We start from the raw sequence: 14,683 nt of genomic DNA, 5'->3' as shown, positions 1-14,683 counted from the left end.
TCTCATAAGTTTTATGAATAAAATAGCTGTTTCCTTGGCGTTGCGCACAAATAAAACAAATTCATCGAAGCACTTCAAAAACAAGCGCGAAATGCTTCAATCAATTTGTAATGTGTATGTAGTTAATATCATTAAGTAAATATAAAAATAAGATAAAGTAAAATGCTAAAATATATTCGCGCTAAAAGTAATTTAGTATATCGATAAACGTTTATCGATTGTGGAACTTAATTGATACGATAAATTTACTTTTAGTTGCCTTCTAAAATAATAATTTCTTAGTACAATGTTGCCTTCTCAGTGTCGCTGAAAGGAATTCAAATATTTCTAGGTTAGATACGAAAATTTTTGTTTCGAAAAATCATTTGGGGAATTATATGGTTTTTGAGTTGTAATGTGTTACACTTTTTACTGATTTGCCAACAAGTTCCTCTTTTTAAGCTAAAAAATAGTTATTTGCTTAAAAATTTAAGGCTTTGCTGAGCAAACAGAAATTTTCCATGAATTTCTAATATCTGTTGGTATATACCATATGCTCATTACTCTATATATTGCCGTATACTATTGTTGTATTTATTATTGTTGTATTTATTATTGCTGTTATTATTATTATTTTTTTATTTATAATTTTTAATTTTTTTTAATTATAATTTTTATATTAAAATTTAAAAATTTGTTTTTTGTTTTTAATTTTTAATATAATTTTTTTTTAATATTCTTATCGCTCATTCAGTCACAGTAATCGTTTGATTAAGTAATTCTTCTATAAACTCGCCTCTTTCACTTTAAGGTTTTGTCTCACAAAACCTGAACGCCGCTTAGAACTGCCGGCTCTTACACTTTTACAGTTTTACTTTTATTTAACTCCTTCGTATTTATATAAAATGCGATTTTATCAATTAAAATTTTGTTTTTGTTTTTACTCCTGCTGCTACCACTGCACTAGTGATCGCTCTCGATCACTGCTAAACTAAAATTAAAAAAGAATTACTCATACGCCACGTCCTCACCGTTCACCTCAATCCCAAATGATCGTCTGCTGAAACTCCATAACACGATCCCACGGGAACTCGGGTGTGTCATCGTCCCAATCGTTGGCCGCTATATCGTTCACCGAACGCCTGGCGCGCAACTGTGCCAACTCTTCGTTTTGCTGCTGCTGCGACGTGGCCGCCGCCAAATCAAGGCTCGACGTTGTCTCCTCGATGCCACCGCCGCCGGCTGCAGCAGCTGCCGTGTCTGCCGACTGTTGTGTGCTGGTATTCAGCGACTTGTCCTCATCTTTGGCCGCTTCGATTGGTGTCTCGCCTTTGCGTTCGTTGTTGCGTCCATAGATGCCCGTTTGGAAGTTGTTAATCGAAGTGAGTGTATCCGGTCGATAGTTGCCGACATTAATGGCCGATTGATGTGGGTTAATGTTGCTGATGCCGCTGCTACTGTCCGGCCGGTTTAAGTATTGATAGCCGCCGGCCTGGCCGTGTTGGCTTGCAAAGCTATTTTCCGGATGGTAATTGCTGCTGCTGCTCGCGGCCTGCGCTGCGGCGGCATACGACGATGAGCTCGGTCGACCATAGGTGTCTTTAGCGCCATACTGTGGTACGTTGATGTAAGCGCTGCTGCTTTGCGTGCTGGGACGGTAGAATGGCTTTTGTAGCTGATAGCGCTTGGGTGGCTGTGCGGATGGCTTGCGTACCGAGTAGCCGGGCTTGACGCACATCATGCCGAAGACACGTATGCCGGGCACACTGGCGTACTTGGGTTGATCGTGAGCCATGGGACCCTCTGCGCGTTCGGGGTGTAATGAAATGTATATTAGTTTAATTAAATCGTAATTGTCCACAATTATTTCGCAATTTTGCAGCATTAAACATTTTAATGTCGATTGCTTTGCAAAATTGCTTATTAATTGTGCATAATTCTGAATTTTTCTGCATTTCTGCCTTGTATTCACTTACCCATTTTGAAGTGGTCGGGACACCTGCAGATGATTAGATAGTGCGACTTGCCGGTGCGTATATTCTGCAGTGCCAATAGAGACCAGTCCTTCGGTGAGCTGCACTCACGCATCTCGGTGGTGGCCTCGCATGTCTTCGCCAAAGTGATTGCCTGCTTGATAAAGGAGAGAGCGAAGAAGGGAAGTACACGTACTTTTTAGATTGCATCAAATGTTAAGGAAATGTAGAAATTAGAAGATTCTGTGGAAAAATGTGCTGCGTGTGGTCTAAAAGTGTTCACTGAAACATCTGTTAATTTTCAGTGAGTGTAGGTCTACAGTAAAAACTTCTGCCACGTCGTGACCTTTGTTTCAAGCAGTTGAAAATAAATTAGAATATTTTCTTCCCTAACCTTAGCAGTTGTCCAATTGTAGTTGTGTGCATTTTATTCGGAAATTTTTTGATAAAACTGTGAAGTATTTTATTTTCTCTAAAAATTTTCTCTTCTCGACGATTCCTCATGTTATTCTCATTTCCTCATTTCTCCATTACTTTATTCTTGGGTTCTTTATAGCTTCATCGCTAAGTACATATGTACCCTATCTGATCTCCCCACGCCATCTATCTTTTAAGAGACCCTTTCCGCTATGCGACTATTTATAGCTGATTTTGTGAGACCCACAAGGTTGTATAAATCGCTTGTTCCTCTTTTTATCCGGGCCGACCTCGGTAAATGCTTAGACACTGTCAGGAATCCCTATTTTAGAATTGAATAGTCGGACTTTGATTAAGAACGTTATCAGTTACGTCTGCGGCTCAGATATTCGCCAATCTTAGTTGACTTTTATGAACCGAATAATTTTCTTCCATTGGTTTCAAGGTTATAAACTTCTTAACCAAATTTTCGAAGCATTTTCCATCTTATCTCCATAACCCTGAACTCTCCCAGATAACCTCTGAAACCTTCCATATGTTGGCGAAATATCATCCGAAACCTTCCATAGTTTCTTTGTTATGCCACCAAGTCCAAGCTCGCCATATTTTTAGCTGCTGGCAATAAAATATGAGCTCTCACCCCTCTTGGCGAATCTCGCGTTGCGCCAGTGAAGTTCTGTGGCGCAATGCCTGAAAAACAGGCGCCTTGCCGCGGCAGCACAGCATTAAAACCTCATTTAATGACAAATAAAACCGCTAATCACGATTTTTCCACACACGCCGCCGTGCGGACGCGAAGAAATTGCCAGCGAGCAAGCGAACGCCGCAACTAAAGTGCATGTTAAAAGGCGAAACACCAGCCACAACAACAACAAACAAAGCACAACAAATATCTACACATGCACGGCTATCCAGCGAAACAGCGCCAACAACAATAACCACGCCAACGACAAGAGCAGCAGCAATTACTAAAGTGCAGCAGGGCGAAATGGAGAAAAAAGAAAACACTGCAAAACAGCATTGCTACAGTTCGCCCGGCAGCACAGGCCAGATCGGCTTGCCTGCCGGCGCTTCGCCACTGCAACAACAGCAACAGCTCAACTGGTTGCGGAATAAGTCAATGGGCCCACAGCAACGCCGTGGCTTGCCTTTGCAGTGAAATAGCGAAACAGGCCAACGATGTGCCTCGACCGCGCTGCCGCAAGCCTCTCTGCCACTGTTTTTATTTCCGACTTTGTCGTTGTTTTGTTTTTTTTTTGTTTTTTTGCACTTTTTTCTAATTTTCTTGTGGCATCTGTTTTTGCATGTTTTCTGCTGCCTGCTGGCATTTATGTATGCATATGACTGTGCTTGCCGGGGTTGCTGTTGTTTGGTTGTTGTGCTGCCGTTGGGTTGTCGTGGCTCCAGCCACTTTCCAGCTACCATCAAATTGTCGTCTAATTTACGCCAAAGCTGTGAGGCTTTTCTGTCTCACGCGATGCCATGCGATGTTGTTAGAATGGTTGACAACAACAACCGCCGCACTATCAACAACAATAATAGCAACGAGAGTGGCATCAGCATCAGCATGCTCGGTAGCATTGACAGCAGCGACGTTGCGCGGACACCTGGTGATTTGGGGAGACACACAATAATTTGCTTTATTTATGCAATTAGTGCAGATTCTGTTTGTCTGCCGCTTTGTGTGTCCGTGTGTTCGCATATTTTATTGCGGTGTCCCATTACTAATGCATTAGTGCATTTAAATGATCGAAAATGAGATTCTGAACAAGGCTTATCATTACGCGGTTTATGAGTGATACAAATAATGTGTGAGGCGGCGGGTTGCTCTCCAATTCAAATTTCTTTTTCATCTCTTTTTGATTTCTGTTTGTGGCGGGGATGTCGAACCTTTCTATGGGTCCACTATGAGAGCGCCAATGGGATATAACAGGACTTCATGGTTGTCGAATGTGTCTCTATATTAAGTGTAAGTAAGTAAGTGTATTCTCATCAAAATTTTTGAATCAAAGGACACGTATTTAGGGGTAAAACTGTCAGTTTACCATTTTTGTTTTTCAACAACTTGAGGTCGGGAATGGAAAGTGTAAGAACGGAAATATAAATGTTCAAACTGTTTTTTGATCTCAGAATTCAAAGCAGTTCTTCGTATACATCTTCGTAACTACAGATTGGTCTGACTCTACAACCTTGCCTTTGAAAGTTATGCCTATTCTCAGAGAAAAGCTTTACTGAACAGAAATTAATATTTCCCCTAATTTGTCAAAAATAAATGTTAGGTGACGTTGGTTGTCCTATCTCTGATCAAGTTTCACCTAGTTTAACATGTGGTCAAAATTGAACCGGACTGACTACACTTTCTCGTGTTTTAATGGAAAACTATATTATGACCTGGCTCCAGAGCTATTACAAGCTTGCTAACGCTTAATCCAGTTTTCAATAAATTTCCTCTATAAGCCTCGACTGATCTTTACAGCCTTCAGGATACTTTGGTTTCCGCCCATTTGTACAGGGCTATTCGCTACATTGATTTGGACGTTATACTTATAAACCCACGTCTCTTTATCAGTTATGATGCGCTTAATGAATGGTGAATATAGGGCTTCAGCTACGAAATTTCAGAAAAAGCTGACAGACGGATCAGGTAAGATGAAATGCCTTAAGGACATGCACGATCGCAAATATCAACTGCAAATGAGTAGAAAGACATCACCCAAACTTTCAGCTTCCACGGTCTCAAAAAGACGGCAGGACGGTCACAGCTTACTGGCATCACATGACAGACGTATGGGCATTTTTAATGATGGCGTATGTAAAAAGTGCAGAGAAGTAGACATGAGAGAGGCTATCAGAGATACCAAGTATCTTTTAAACTTCACAAAAGCGTTTGTGCAGGGCATAAACTCCAGCTCGTATTAATAATCAATCTCCATCCTGCAATACAAATGACCTGTAGGTCTATGTATAGTGTGACAACCAGCCTGTGCAACCTAATCCAGGTCGGAATGGACCAGTCCTTGTCAAATTTTAATTAGATAGCAAATCCGACGAGTTTTTTTAAATACCGAAATCTATGAAAGCTGAAATTTGATATTTGATATTTGGACTTTCCTCCCGAAGAAAAAAAGTGGTTTAAATGCTTACGAAATAAAGACACTTAAATTGTATAGGCTTCCTAAAACTATATTATTTCCTTCCCAAGGAGCTGCGAGCAAACGGGCAGCTGTTCCGGTCACAAGCTCAGCGGCTGTGCGAGCAGTATATTGTGGAATATTAGTGCCAAGCGCAATAATTTGTTTTTCACACCTTTAATGGACTGCCAGATTTCCATTTCCTTGTCATCCCCACAGCAGCTCCTGTAATTTACATTGCCGTTGAGGCAACCAGATGCCACTCAAGACAAATTATTTTGCATTTAAGTGCGTTCAGTGCCGAAGTCTGCTCTGATGAATTATCGCACTAACACACACGCACGAACAACTGGAGTAGCAAGACAGAGAAGAATTGAGCCACATAAGTATATGCTTGGTTGCAGAATATCTCATTATAATCTCATAGACTTGCAGCCAGATTGTGCAACACATGTTGCGCGTTCAACTTGAGGCATATATGAAGCTGTTGCATGCAAAATACTTGCAATTATGCCTAATAAAGCAATTTAAGTCAGACGAAAATGCATTGCGGCGCTAAAATGTGCAGAATCGGTTTACAAGCCATCCTCGGGCTGCACTTATATAATCCGAGCGTGTGGGAGTTTTGCGTTCTACGGCAGCTGGTAATTGAATTAAATGCTCTTAGTGCTTATAATGGATCAAGCTGGTGTTTTAATGATGTGAAAAGCGGTTAGCGAAAATTATTGAAGAATTGCACGAAGAGACGACCTAAACGCTTTAGTTACCATAATAGCTGATGCTGGGCAAGCTACTGCAGTATAGTTAATGCATATCAGTTCATGTCAGCTGCAGCACTTAAGGCTGAGTTATAAATTCTTCTACATTTTTGTGGTCATTTTTAATGCGAAACATTCTGATATATTTTCTTATTCTACATTAATCGCTTTTAGACTATTCACGATTTAGTGTGAAGAGATCTGTGGTAAGCTGTAATGTTCAGACCGAGCTCATATCCATTGGCATTGAATTGTGCATAAAATTGCATAAGCTTATGGATGTATATATATAGTGTATCTTTACTCCTGTACTGTCGTAGACAAGCGATCCAGGTTCTCCGCTTCCCCCGACTGCATCGAAATAAGAGCTGAAGTGTTTTCGCCCATTTTGACGACACTACCTAGGCAGCGTAGCCGTTGTCTTTTAATTCGCTGAACTATTATATGTCAATGTCGTCGTATAATTCGTACAGCTCATCGTTCCACTCAATGCGATATTCTAATCCGCAAGCGACCATAATTCTTCGGCAGAACTTTTTTCTTGAAAACTCGTAAAGAAAATCTTTCAGTATTACTGCTTAGCATTTTCCTGCTTGGCTAGTTGGCCTAACTGCTTAATAATCAAAATAATTGAGAGTTTTGTATTTTTAGAACTTTTCTCATACTTTTCTTAATTTTACTGCGCTGTGTGCTCTCCTGACTAACTTAATCTCTAGTTAAGCCAGCAGAAGCACAGGTTAATCCTACGTCTAACTGCTTATTTAAAATAATTACACAACAACAATAAGGAATAATACCAAAAAAATGCACTCTAACTGCTTGTAGATTCATCGTTTAATTCCATTTCTCACCGTCTGTTATTTACGAGCATCGAAAGCCGCAAAATGCAAGCTTACACCTCGCGTTGCCTCGCCTACACTCCCACCCTTACCAACTTGTGCTGCCGTTCGCCGCGCTTTTAGTAATTCTAACAACTCCTTGTTAGCCTGTTACTTTTCCAATTTGCTGCTGCACTTCCGCACAACGCCAACACATTTAACCACACACACACACACACATACTTGTATAGAATTAACCATTAATGCAGCGAATTGCATGTGCCGCCACCTCTTCACCCCACCCACTTACCTTCTTCTTGCTGTCGCCCACCAATTTCGTTGTATGCTGATCGTCCTCATTCAGACTGGCCGAGCAGGGATCACGGTATCTGGTGGCCCAACATAGAAGTAATGAAACAAGAGAAACAATAAAAGAATTGAGAAAACACAATTAAATTGCAGAAGCAAACCAAAAAAAAAAAAAAAAAAGAAGCTCAAGCATTCACTTTATAAAATGAAATAATCAATTGTGAAATTATTTAACTCTATTCATGCAACAGGCAGCAGGCAGCATGGTTGTGGCGTGCACTTGGTGCTGGCATGTGGCATGTTGCAAGTGGCATGTTAGGCAGCGCAACCGGGCTTCCAGCTGCCAGCTTGCAGACTGTTGCATCCATTGCACTTTCAGTCATGCAGCGCCACGCCGCTTCGTTCCATCCGTTCCGCTCGCGTTCGCTCCACGTTTGGTCGCGTCCCGCTCAACGCTCCATACTCGCTTGGCTGTCAGCTTGTATATTTGATTGTCTGTTGGCTTGTCCGTTTAGCCTTCCAAAGCATTGCTTCATGTGTCTATTCAAGCCTCGGCTTGTTGTTGTCGATTGAAGCTTGCCTCAAACACACACGTTCGCATTCGCACTTACATGTATCCTTGCTAATTTAGGTTGTTTCGTTGTGGTACTCACCTTGATGGACAGGCGCATAATGGCTGTGTGTAATTCAGACGCACATAGACCGCATTGCAGACCTGCTGTATCGCGCACTCGGGCAGCAAGTAGATATGTTGATTGTGCGGATAGTAGTGATACTTAGTCGGCTTGGCGGTGGCCGATGGTTTCTGCAATGAAGCCACGAACAAAAACACAAAATGAAAATAAAGTAAAACACAATCAAATGGGAAAGAGATTAGTAATTTGTTTTACTACTTAAATGAGAAAACAAAACGGATGGCATGGCTGCGGCGGCATGAATGGCATGGAAGAAATGCGGCGATTGGCTTTGCCACTTTGCACCGCATTGCTTGCATATTTGCTTAACAAATTAATCTCCAATGGAACTCCTGCGAAATTGAGTGCTTAAATGTTTATTTTTTTCTTATCTACACCGTGTATATATGTATGTTTGTGTATAAAGTTTTAGAGTGTAATGATATTGGTCAAATACCAGCAAGTAATCAATTATAATATCTGAGAAATTTGCTGCTTTTAAAGAAATGTTAAGCTTGGGAGCAAATAATTTTTAAAAAGCGTAAATCGTAATAGGTAGACAGGTAGCATAGTATAAAAGATATCAAGCGTTTGGCCACTGTCTTAAAGGTATTTTGTTGCTATATGAGTTATATGTAAGTGTGCAAAGGTAGTAGCACCCGATCTTCATTCAATTGCGGTCACTGACTGTCATCAAGAACTAAATATACACATACAGTTGCGAGCATTGAAATAGTAGTGGCTATTGACAAAAATAGTTTCGCTTTAAATTTTGTTTCTTTTATGGTATTGAAGTTGATTATTATTCTAGTTATATTCTCTGTAGTGTAACGGTCCTGTTATACACAACAATAAGTGCGAAACACTTACCATTACTTTTTTACAGCTAATTATATTGTGATTTCCGTCTTTATGAGCGAGCATTAAAATAGTAGTGAACGGTGAGCTGATTGGACATAGATTATTTTTACTAAAAAATATTTAATTTTATCAATCAAAAAGTAAGTTTCTTGTTATTTCATTAATTATCCAATGAAAAAGCTAAAAAAATATGACTGTGCATATTTTAGTGGGTCGCGGGAAGCACTGCAGTGAAGAGAAACAAAAATGGATTCAATCTCTCATAAACAACGGTAAATCCTATAAGGGAGTGGAAAGAATTGTAGGGTGTTAAGCCACAACGACTCACAATGCAATTATTTATAAAAAAAAAAAGACGAAAAAAGGGGCGCAATATGGATTCTTTCCGTGAATTTTACACCAATAGTTGTAAGATGTGCCAAGACTCGACCTAGAATGTCAGCTATAGAGATTCGGAATGAACTGAACCTGACCTGCGGTGTTCATACAGTGAGAAGACTTCTACATGAACATAATTTATATGTCGATAAGTACCGTTATTAAAAAAAATCATATAGCAAGTCGTCTTAAATTTGCCAAAGGACCGATTGAGAATTTTCCGATTGAGAAATGGCGCAACATCTTTTAGACAGACGTGTCGAAATTTATTCTATATGGCGGTAAAGGGTCCCGTCACTATCTAAGACGCTCCCCTAATAGAGAGTGCTACCCCAGATTCAGCACAAAAACTATGAAGCTTGGCGGTTTGATTTTCATGGTTTGGGGTGTTTTTCTTACAGGCCCAATTTTTTTGTGTAGTCCCAATTCACAAGATTACTAGCATAACGGACCGACACAAATTCGTGGATATAATGCAGTATATTATGATACCATTTGCTGAAGAGAACATCCCGCTGAAAGGGATATTTCTGCAGAATAATGACCCGAAGCACACCAGTAGGGTGGCAAAGGAGTGGTTTCGGGTCAATGGAATTGATGTCATGGATAGATCAGCTCAATCGCCTGGCCTCTATCCTATTGAAAACCTTTGGACAGACGTTAAGAAAGCCGTATGGAATGACAAACCCAAAAACAACAATGAGTTGTGGACCGTAGTGCAGCAAGCATGGCAGAACATACCACTAAAAAGATGCCAGAGTCTCGTAGATTCTATGAAGAGGCGTTGTATTGCTGTTATTAAAAATCATGGCCATGCTACCAAGTACTAATATCTCGCATAGACGGAACTTCCAAAAATCTTCAGTTTTAAGAAAAAAAAATTATATTACTTTACTACTCTTTTACTGCTCTCATCAAATTTCATATATAAACACAACTTTGTGAATAAATATATCTTACACCCATTCAAATTAAAATATTTTTATTAGTAAACGAAGCCAGGGAAATATGATAAACTTTTCCGTTTCAATTGATGTTAAAATTGTTTAGAATTTTGCATAACTCACAGGTATGTAAAACTCTAAACCCCACTACTATTTCACTGCTCGCAGCTGTATATAGGGTAGCCGAAAAAGTCTTTTCGTATTTCTATTCAAACTTCAACTTATTTTTTATATTTATAATGAACTTTAATAAACCAAATATGTACCATTTTGGTCGACCACTGTTTGCCATTTTTCTGCTAGGCACATTATTCCATCAGTATAAAACTTTTCTGGTTTCCCGGCGAAAAGCTGCGACATGTAGTGTCACCAGCTTCTCTTGAAGTCAACTTTACTCCATTAAGGTTGTTATGCATTGACCAACACAAATAGTAGTCCGATGATGCAATGCCAGGTCTATATGGCGGATGCATCTAAACTTCCCAGCCAAGCTCTCCCAGTTTTTGCCGAGTCATCAAAAATGTCTGTGGTCTAGCGTTGTCCTGATGGAAGACGAAGCCATTTCTCTTGATCAGTTCTGGTCGTGTTTTTGCGATTGTTTGCTTGAATCTCGTCAGTTATAGACAGTAAAATGTAGAGTCAATCGTGAGACCCGGCTGGCGCAGTTCATAATGGATGACACCTTTGCAATCCCACCAAACACTCAGCATATCCTTTCGAGCCGTCAATCCTGGCTTTGCGACCATTTGTTGAGCTTCACCACGATTGGATCATGAGCTTCTTTGTATATTATAGTCGTATTTCATCCACTTTTCATCTTCTGTTACCATTCGCTTCAGAGATGGTTTGATTTCATTTCGTTTCAGGAAAGAATCGCAGATGTTAATTCGGTCCGTTGAATTTTTCACAGACAATTCATGTGGTACCCAAACATCTAGCTTCTTTTTGTAACCAGCTTTTTTCAAATGGTTCAAAATCGTCTGATGATGAGTATTCAAGTTCATTAGCGATGTCATGGCTGCTTATATGACAGTCCTTGTCAATCTTTTCCATAATTTCACCGATTTTTTCAACGATAGGTCGACCAGAGCAAGGTGGATCTTTCACATCGAAATTTCCAGAACGGAAGCTAGCGAGCCATTGTTGCGCTATACGAACTGATACAGCATCGTCTGCGCAAACTTCACAAATTTCATTGGAGGCTTCCATTTTTTAAACAAAAGTTTCAAAATATAGCGAATTTCTGCATTATTTTCACTCATGCTGTGAACAGCTGTAACGTTTTCTCAATTTCCCCGAATTTATTTGTTTTTTGAATGAAGTTTAAAATCTCACCTTTTCAATACTATATGGTATGACACAATGTGATTGGTAGCACCGCAACGACATCTATTGATAAAATACGAAAAGACTTTATCGACCACCAATATTTAAACGAATCGATGGAGTAGTTTTTTTTTTTTAATTCCTAAAAATCGTGTTTGTTAGGCTGTCATGCTAGGTGTGCCCCTGAATGACGTTTATTATCACAAAAATTAAAAAAACTAAGTACAAAATCATAAAATTAAGTTATACAATTTATTGTTTTAGTGCAGGGAACAATAATTAGAAGGGTAAACACCAATTTCGTCATATAAAAAAATACACTTTCTTTTTTACAACATAAAAACTTTTTTTCGGAATTCGCTGCATTGATAGTTTACATGCAAAAATTCAATTACGCGAGTGAGTGCACCACAACAATCACGCTGTGTACAAATAAATTTTACTATATAAATAGGAGGTGCAACGTTGCCACAGAATGAATATTTTCCGACATCAAACCGGGCGGGAGAGTGGTGTGGTGAGTGCCACAATGGGGCATAATCGAATGTACATATGATTAAAAAATTGTTATGCTGCACTTTGCAATAATACATATGTGTTTGTGTGTGTGCAAACATGCAATTTCACGTGATCATCTGCGTGCGCAATCAACGCTCAACTCTTGCGTTGCTATCTTTTGTGCTGACATGAATAGAGGAGTGTTTGTATGTATGTGTGCTTGCTCAGCAGCAAACAGGCAGCGAGCCACACTTGCATAAACACTTGCATATAATCACATGAGTGCATTTCGCCTTGCAACTTGCCAGTTGAATGTCGGCGGCTATGTGTGTGTGTGTGTGTCCGCGTGCAAAACGTGAAATTTAGACGTGTGTGAAGGTCTTGATTTTGATTAACCTCATTTTTATGCAACATGAGGCAGGCACTTAGGAAAAAAAAATACACCACAGAACAACAATAGCAACAAATAATTGAATTATGCGCCCAACACGCGCTCGCGCACATGCCACACTGATAACAACTGTCGGATGTGGCAGATAGACAGGCGGACGGACAAGCAAATAAATGCGCGCGTGCGTGCGTGCGTCCTATAGATAGATTGAAGATGGACAGGCTAAAGCGCTATCAGATAGTTATATATTTCCTTGTATGTAGCAATACTAAATAACCGACGGCTTCAAGTCCTAGACAAGTTCGTGTTGCAATGTAATCTGGCTACTTTCAAAGCGTTCTTTGATATGAAGTACTTGTGCAACACGCCAAGGAAAAATACATATGCTCATATGAAAATATTTGTATGTAATAACGGCACCAGTTTTCTACGGTTGTGTACTGACCTGCTTACAAATAAATATTGATTGCTTTTTGCCTCCTGTTTTGTTATCTCATAAATCACTTTGACAGCTTCTTACATAGTTCTTGTACTATACCACATTACATCCGTTCTGCACTAGTTACGAATTGGTGCAAATGGAAGTGGTACGCAACTAGTGTTTTTGATTATAAAATCGTAACATTTACCACGGCGACTAAGAGTAGAAGTAAAAGTATAGGCTTGCTAATATTTATGAATTGTTATGTTCGTGCCACATGTGTGGCAGCTGGCTTCACTCACTTCAGTAAGGCTGTGTTTCAAGTGTGGCATGCCAAACGGCGATAAAGTAAAAACTTCGCATTTCCCCCAAATGCCAAATAGTAACAAGCAGAAGCCTCGTCATTCTCACCTTACAAGCTTGAACGACTTTAACACAGAGTGTGCTATTTCGAAGGTGGTAGTTTATGAAGCATGCGCTTAATTGAGAATTTGTGAAAGTTGTGATGAACTTGAGGAGGTTTTACTCTTATCACTTGGAAGAAGGACTTGCAGATGGGAATCCTTTATGCAATATGTGAGCTGACTATTTGTCTAAAAATCAAGCACCGAATTAAAATCCAAAATTTAGTTAATAGGTGTTCGGCCTACCCTATAGAAAAACAGCTGGGAGACAAAAGCATCAATCAAATCGAACCAAACCCAAAAAATATCATTTTAATACATAAGTATCATGTGGATCCAATATTTGTATACCCTGAGCAGGGTATATTAAGTTTGCCCAGAAGGAAACGTCGGAGATCAGCATGGTGAGGTGAGTTCGTTCATCTCTCTGGATATACACAAACTAATACCTTAATTTTCGAGATAATGATCTGAAATCACAATATTCTAATTAAAAAATTATCATTTTTAGGGTTTCACTCGGGTTTCTGGCAGTGCATTAAATCATATCTGCACAATAGACGATGCGCTGTCAGCGTTGATGGAGTGTCATCTGATACATTCATCGCGTCCTCAGGAGTACCACAAGGAAGTGTCTTGGGTCCACTTCTCTTTGTGCTGTTTATCAATGACATTTCCTGTCGCTTCTCTTTCGCTAACTTTCTGTTATATGCAGATGACTTAAAAATTTGTGCAAAAATCAAAAGTCCAGTTTGAATACATCTTCAAACTTCAATGTGATATTGATACTTTTTATGATTGTTAACTGAAATCAAAGCTTTTCCTGAATCTAGATAAATGCTCTCAGATCTCTTATGGTAGGGAACATAACATCTTGTCTACAAGTTACAATATTTCCAATTGTGTCGTAAAATGCGTTACCGAAATCAAAGATCTTGGGGTAATCTTTGACRACAGATTTTCTTTCAGTAATCACATCAACTATATCACTTCTAAATCATTCTCTGTACTTAGCTTTGTCTGTCGCAATGCTTTAAATTTTTCCGACCCCTACACGTTGAAATTACTAATACTTACTAATGCTTTGTTCGGTCCATTTTGGATTATGCAGTGTTCATCTGGAGACCATATTGCATATCGTCAATTAATAGGATCGAGCGTGTTCAAAAGATTTTTTCTTAAATTTGCTCTCCGCTCCTTCGTTCGCTCGTTGACCCAATACCATCGTATACATCTCGTTTATTGCTTTTACCTCTTAAACTACTGGAAAAGTGGTCCGTTCTCTGCCTTTCATTTGTTTTCAATGTTATTAATGGAGGTATTGACTGTCCCTATTTATTAGGGAAAATTAACTTCAATGCTCCTCAACGTTGTCTCAGATCTATTTCCCCCTTTTTTTAT

General features: G+C 39.4%; 1 protein-coding gene across 2 annotated transcripts in view; it reads right to left on the bottom strand.

The window, feature by feature from the left end:
- Positions 1-854: 854 nt before the first annotated feature.
- LOC108978133 overlaps positions 855-14,683 on the bottom strand; it is a 60,747-nt gene continuing 46,918 nt past the window's right edge. Inside the window, exons 2-5 of one of the 2 annotated variants that reach the window (XM_018948267.1) lie at positions 8,039-8,190; positions 7,387-7,465; positions 1,956-2,109; positions 855-1,782 (exon numbers count right to left, since the gene is read on the bottom strand). In XM_018948267.1, the coding sequence (XP_018803812.1) occupies positions 1,019-1,782; positions 1,956-2,109; positions 7,387-7,465; positions 8,039-8,190 (1,149 nt within the window). In that variant the 3' untranslated portion in view covers positions 855-1,018. The remainder of the gene's footprint in view (positions 1,783-1,955; positions 2,110-7,386; positions 7,466-8,038; positions 8,191-14,683) is intronic. The other variant, XM_018948268.1, reaches the window with a different exon arrangement.

This window comes from Bactrocera latifrons, unplaced genomic scaffold (assembly GCF_001853355.1).
Source record: "Bactrocera latifrons isolate USDA-ARS-PBARC rearing strain unplaced genomic scaffold, ASM185335v1 scaffold_118, whole genome shotgun sequence".
Lineage (NCBI taxonomy): Eukaryota > Metazoa > Arthropoda > Insecta > Diptera > Tephritidae > Bactrocera > Bactrocera latifrons.
The sequence above is the reverse complement of the archived record's forward strand: the minus strand, read 5'-3'. Positions and strand labels throughout refer to the sequence as shown.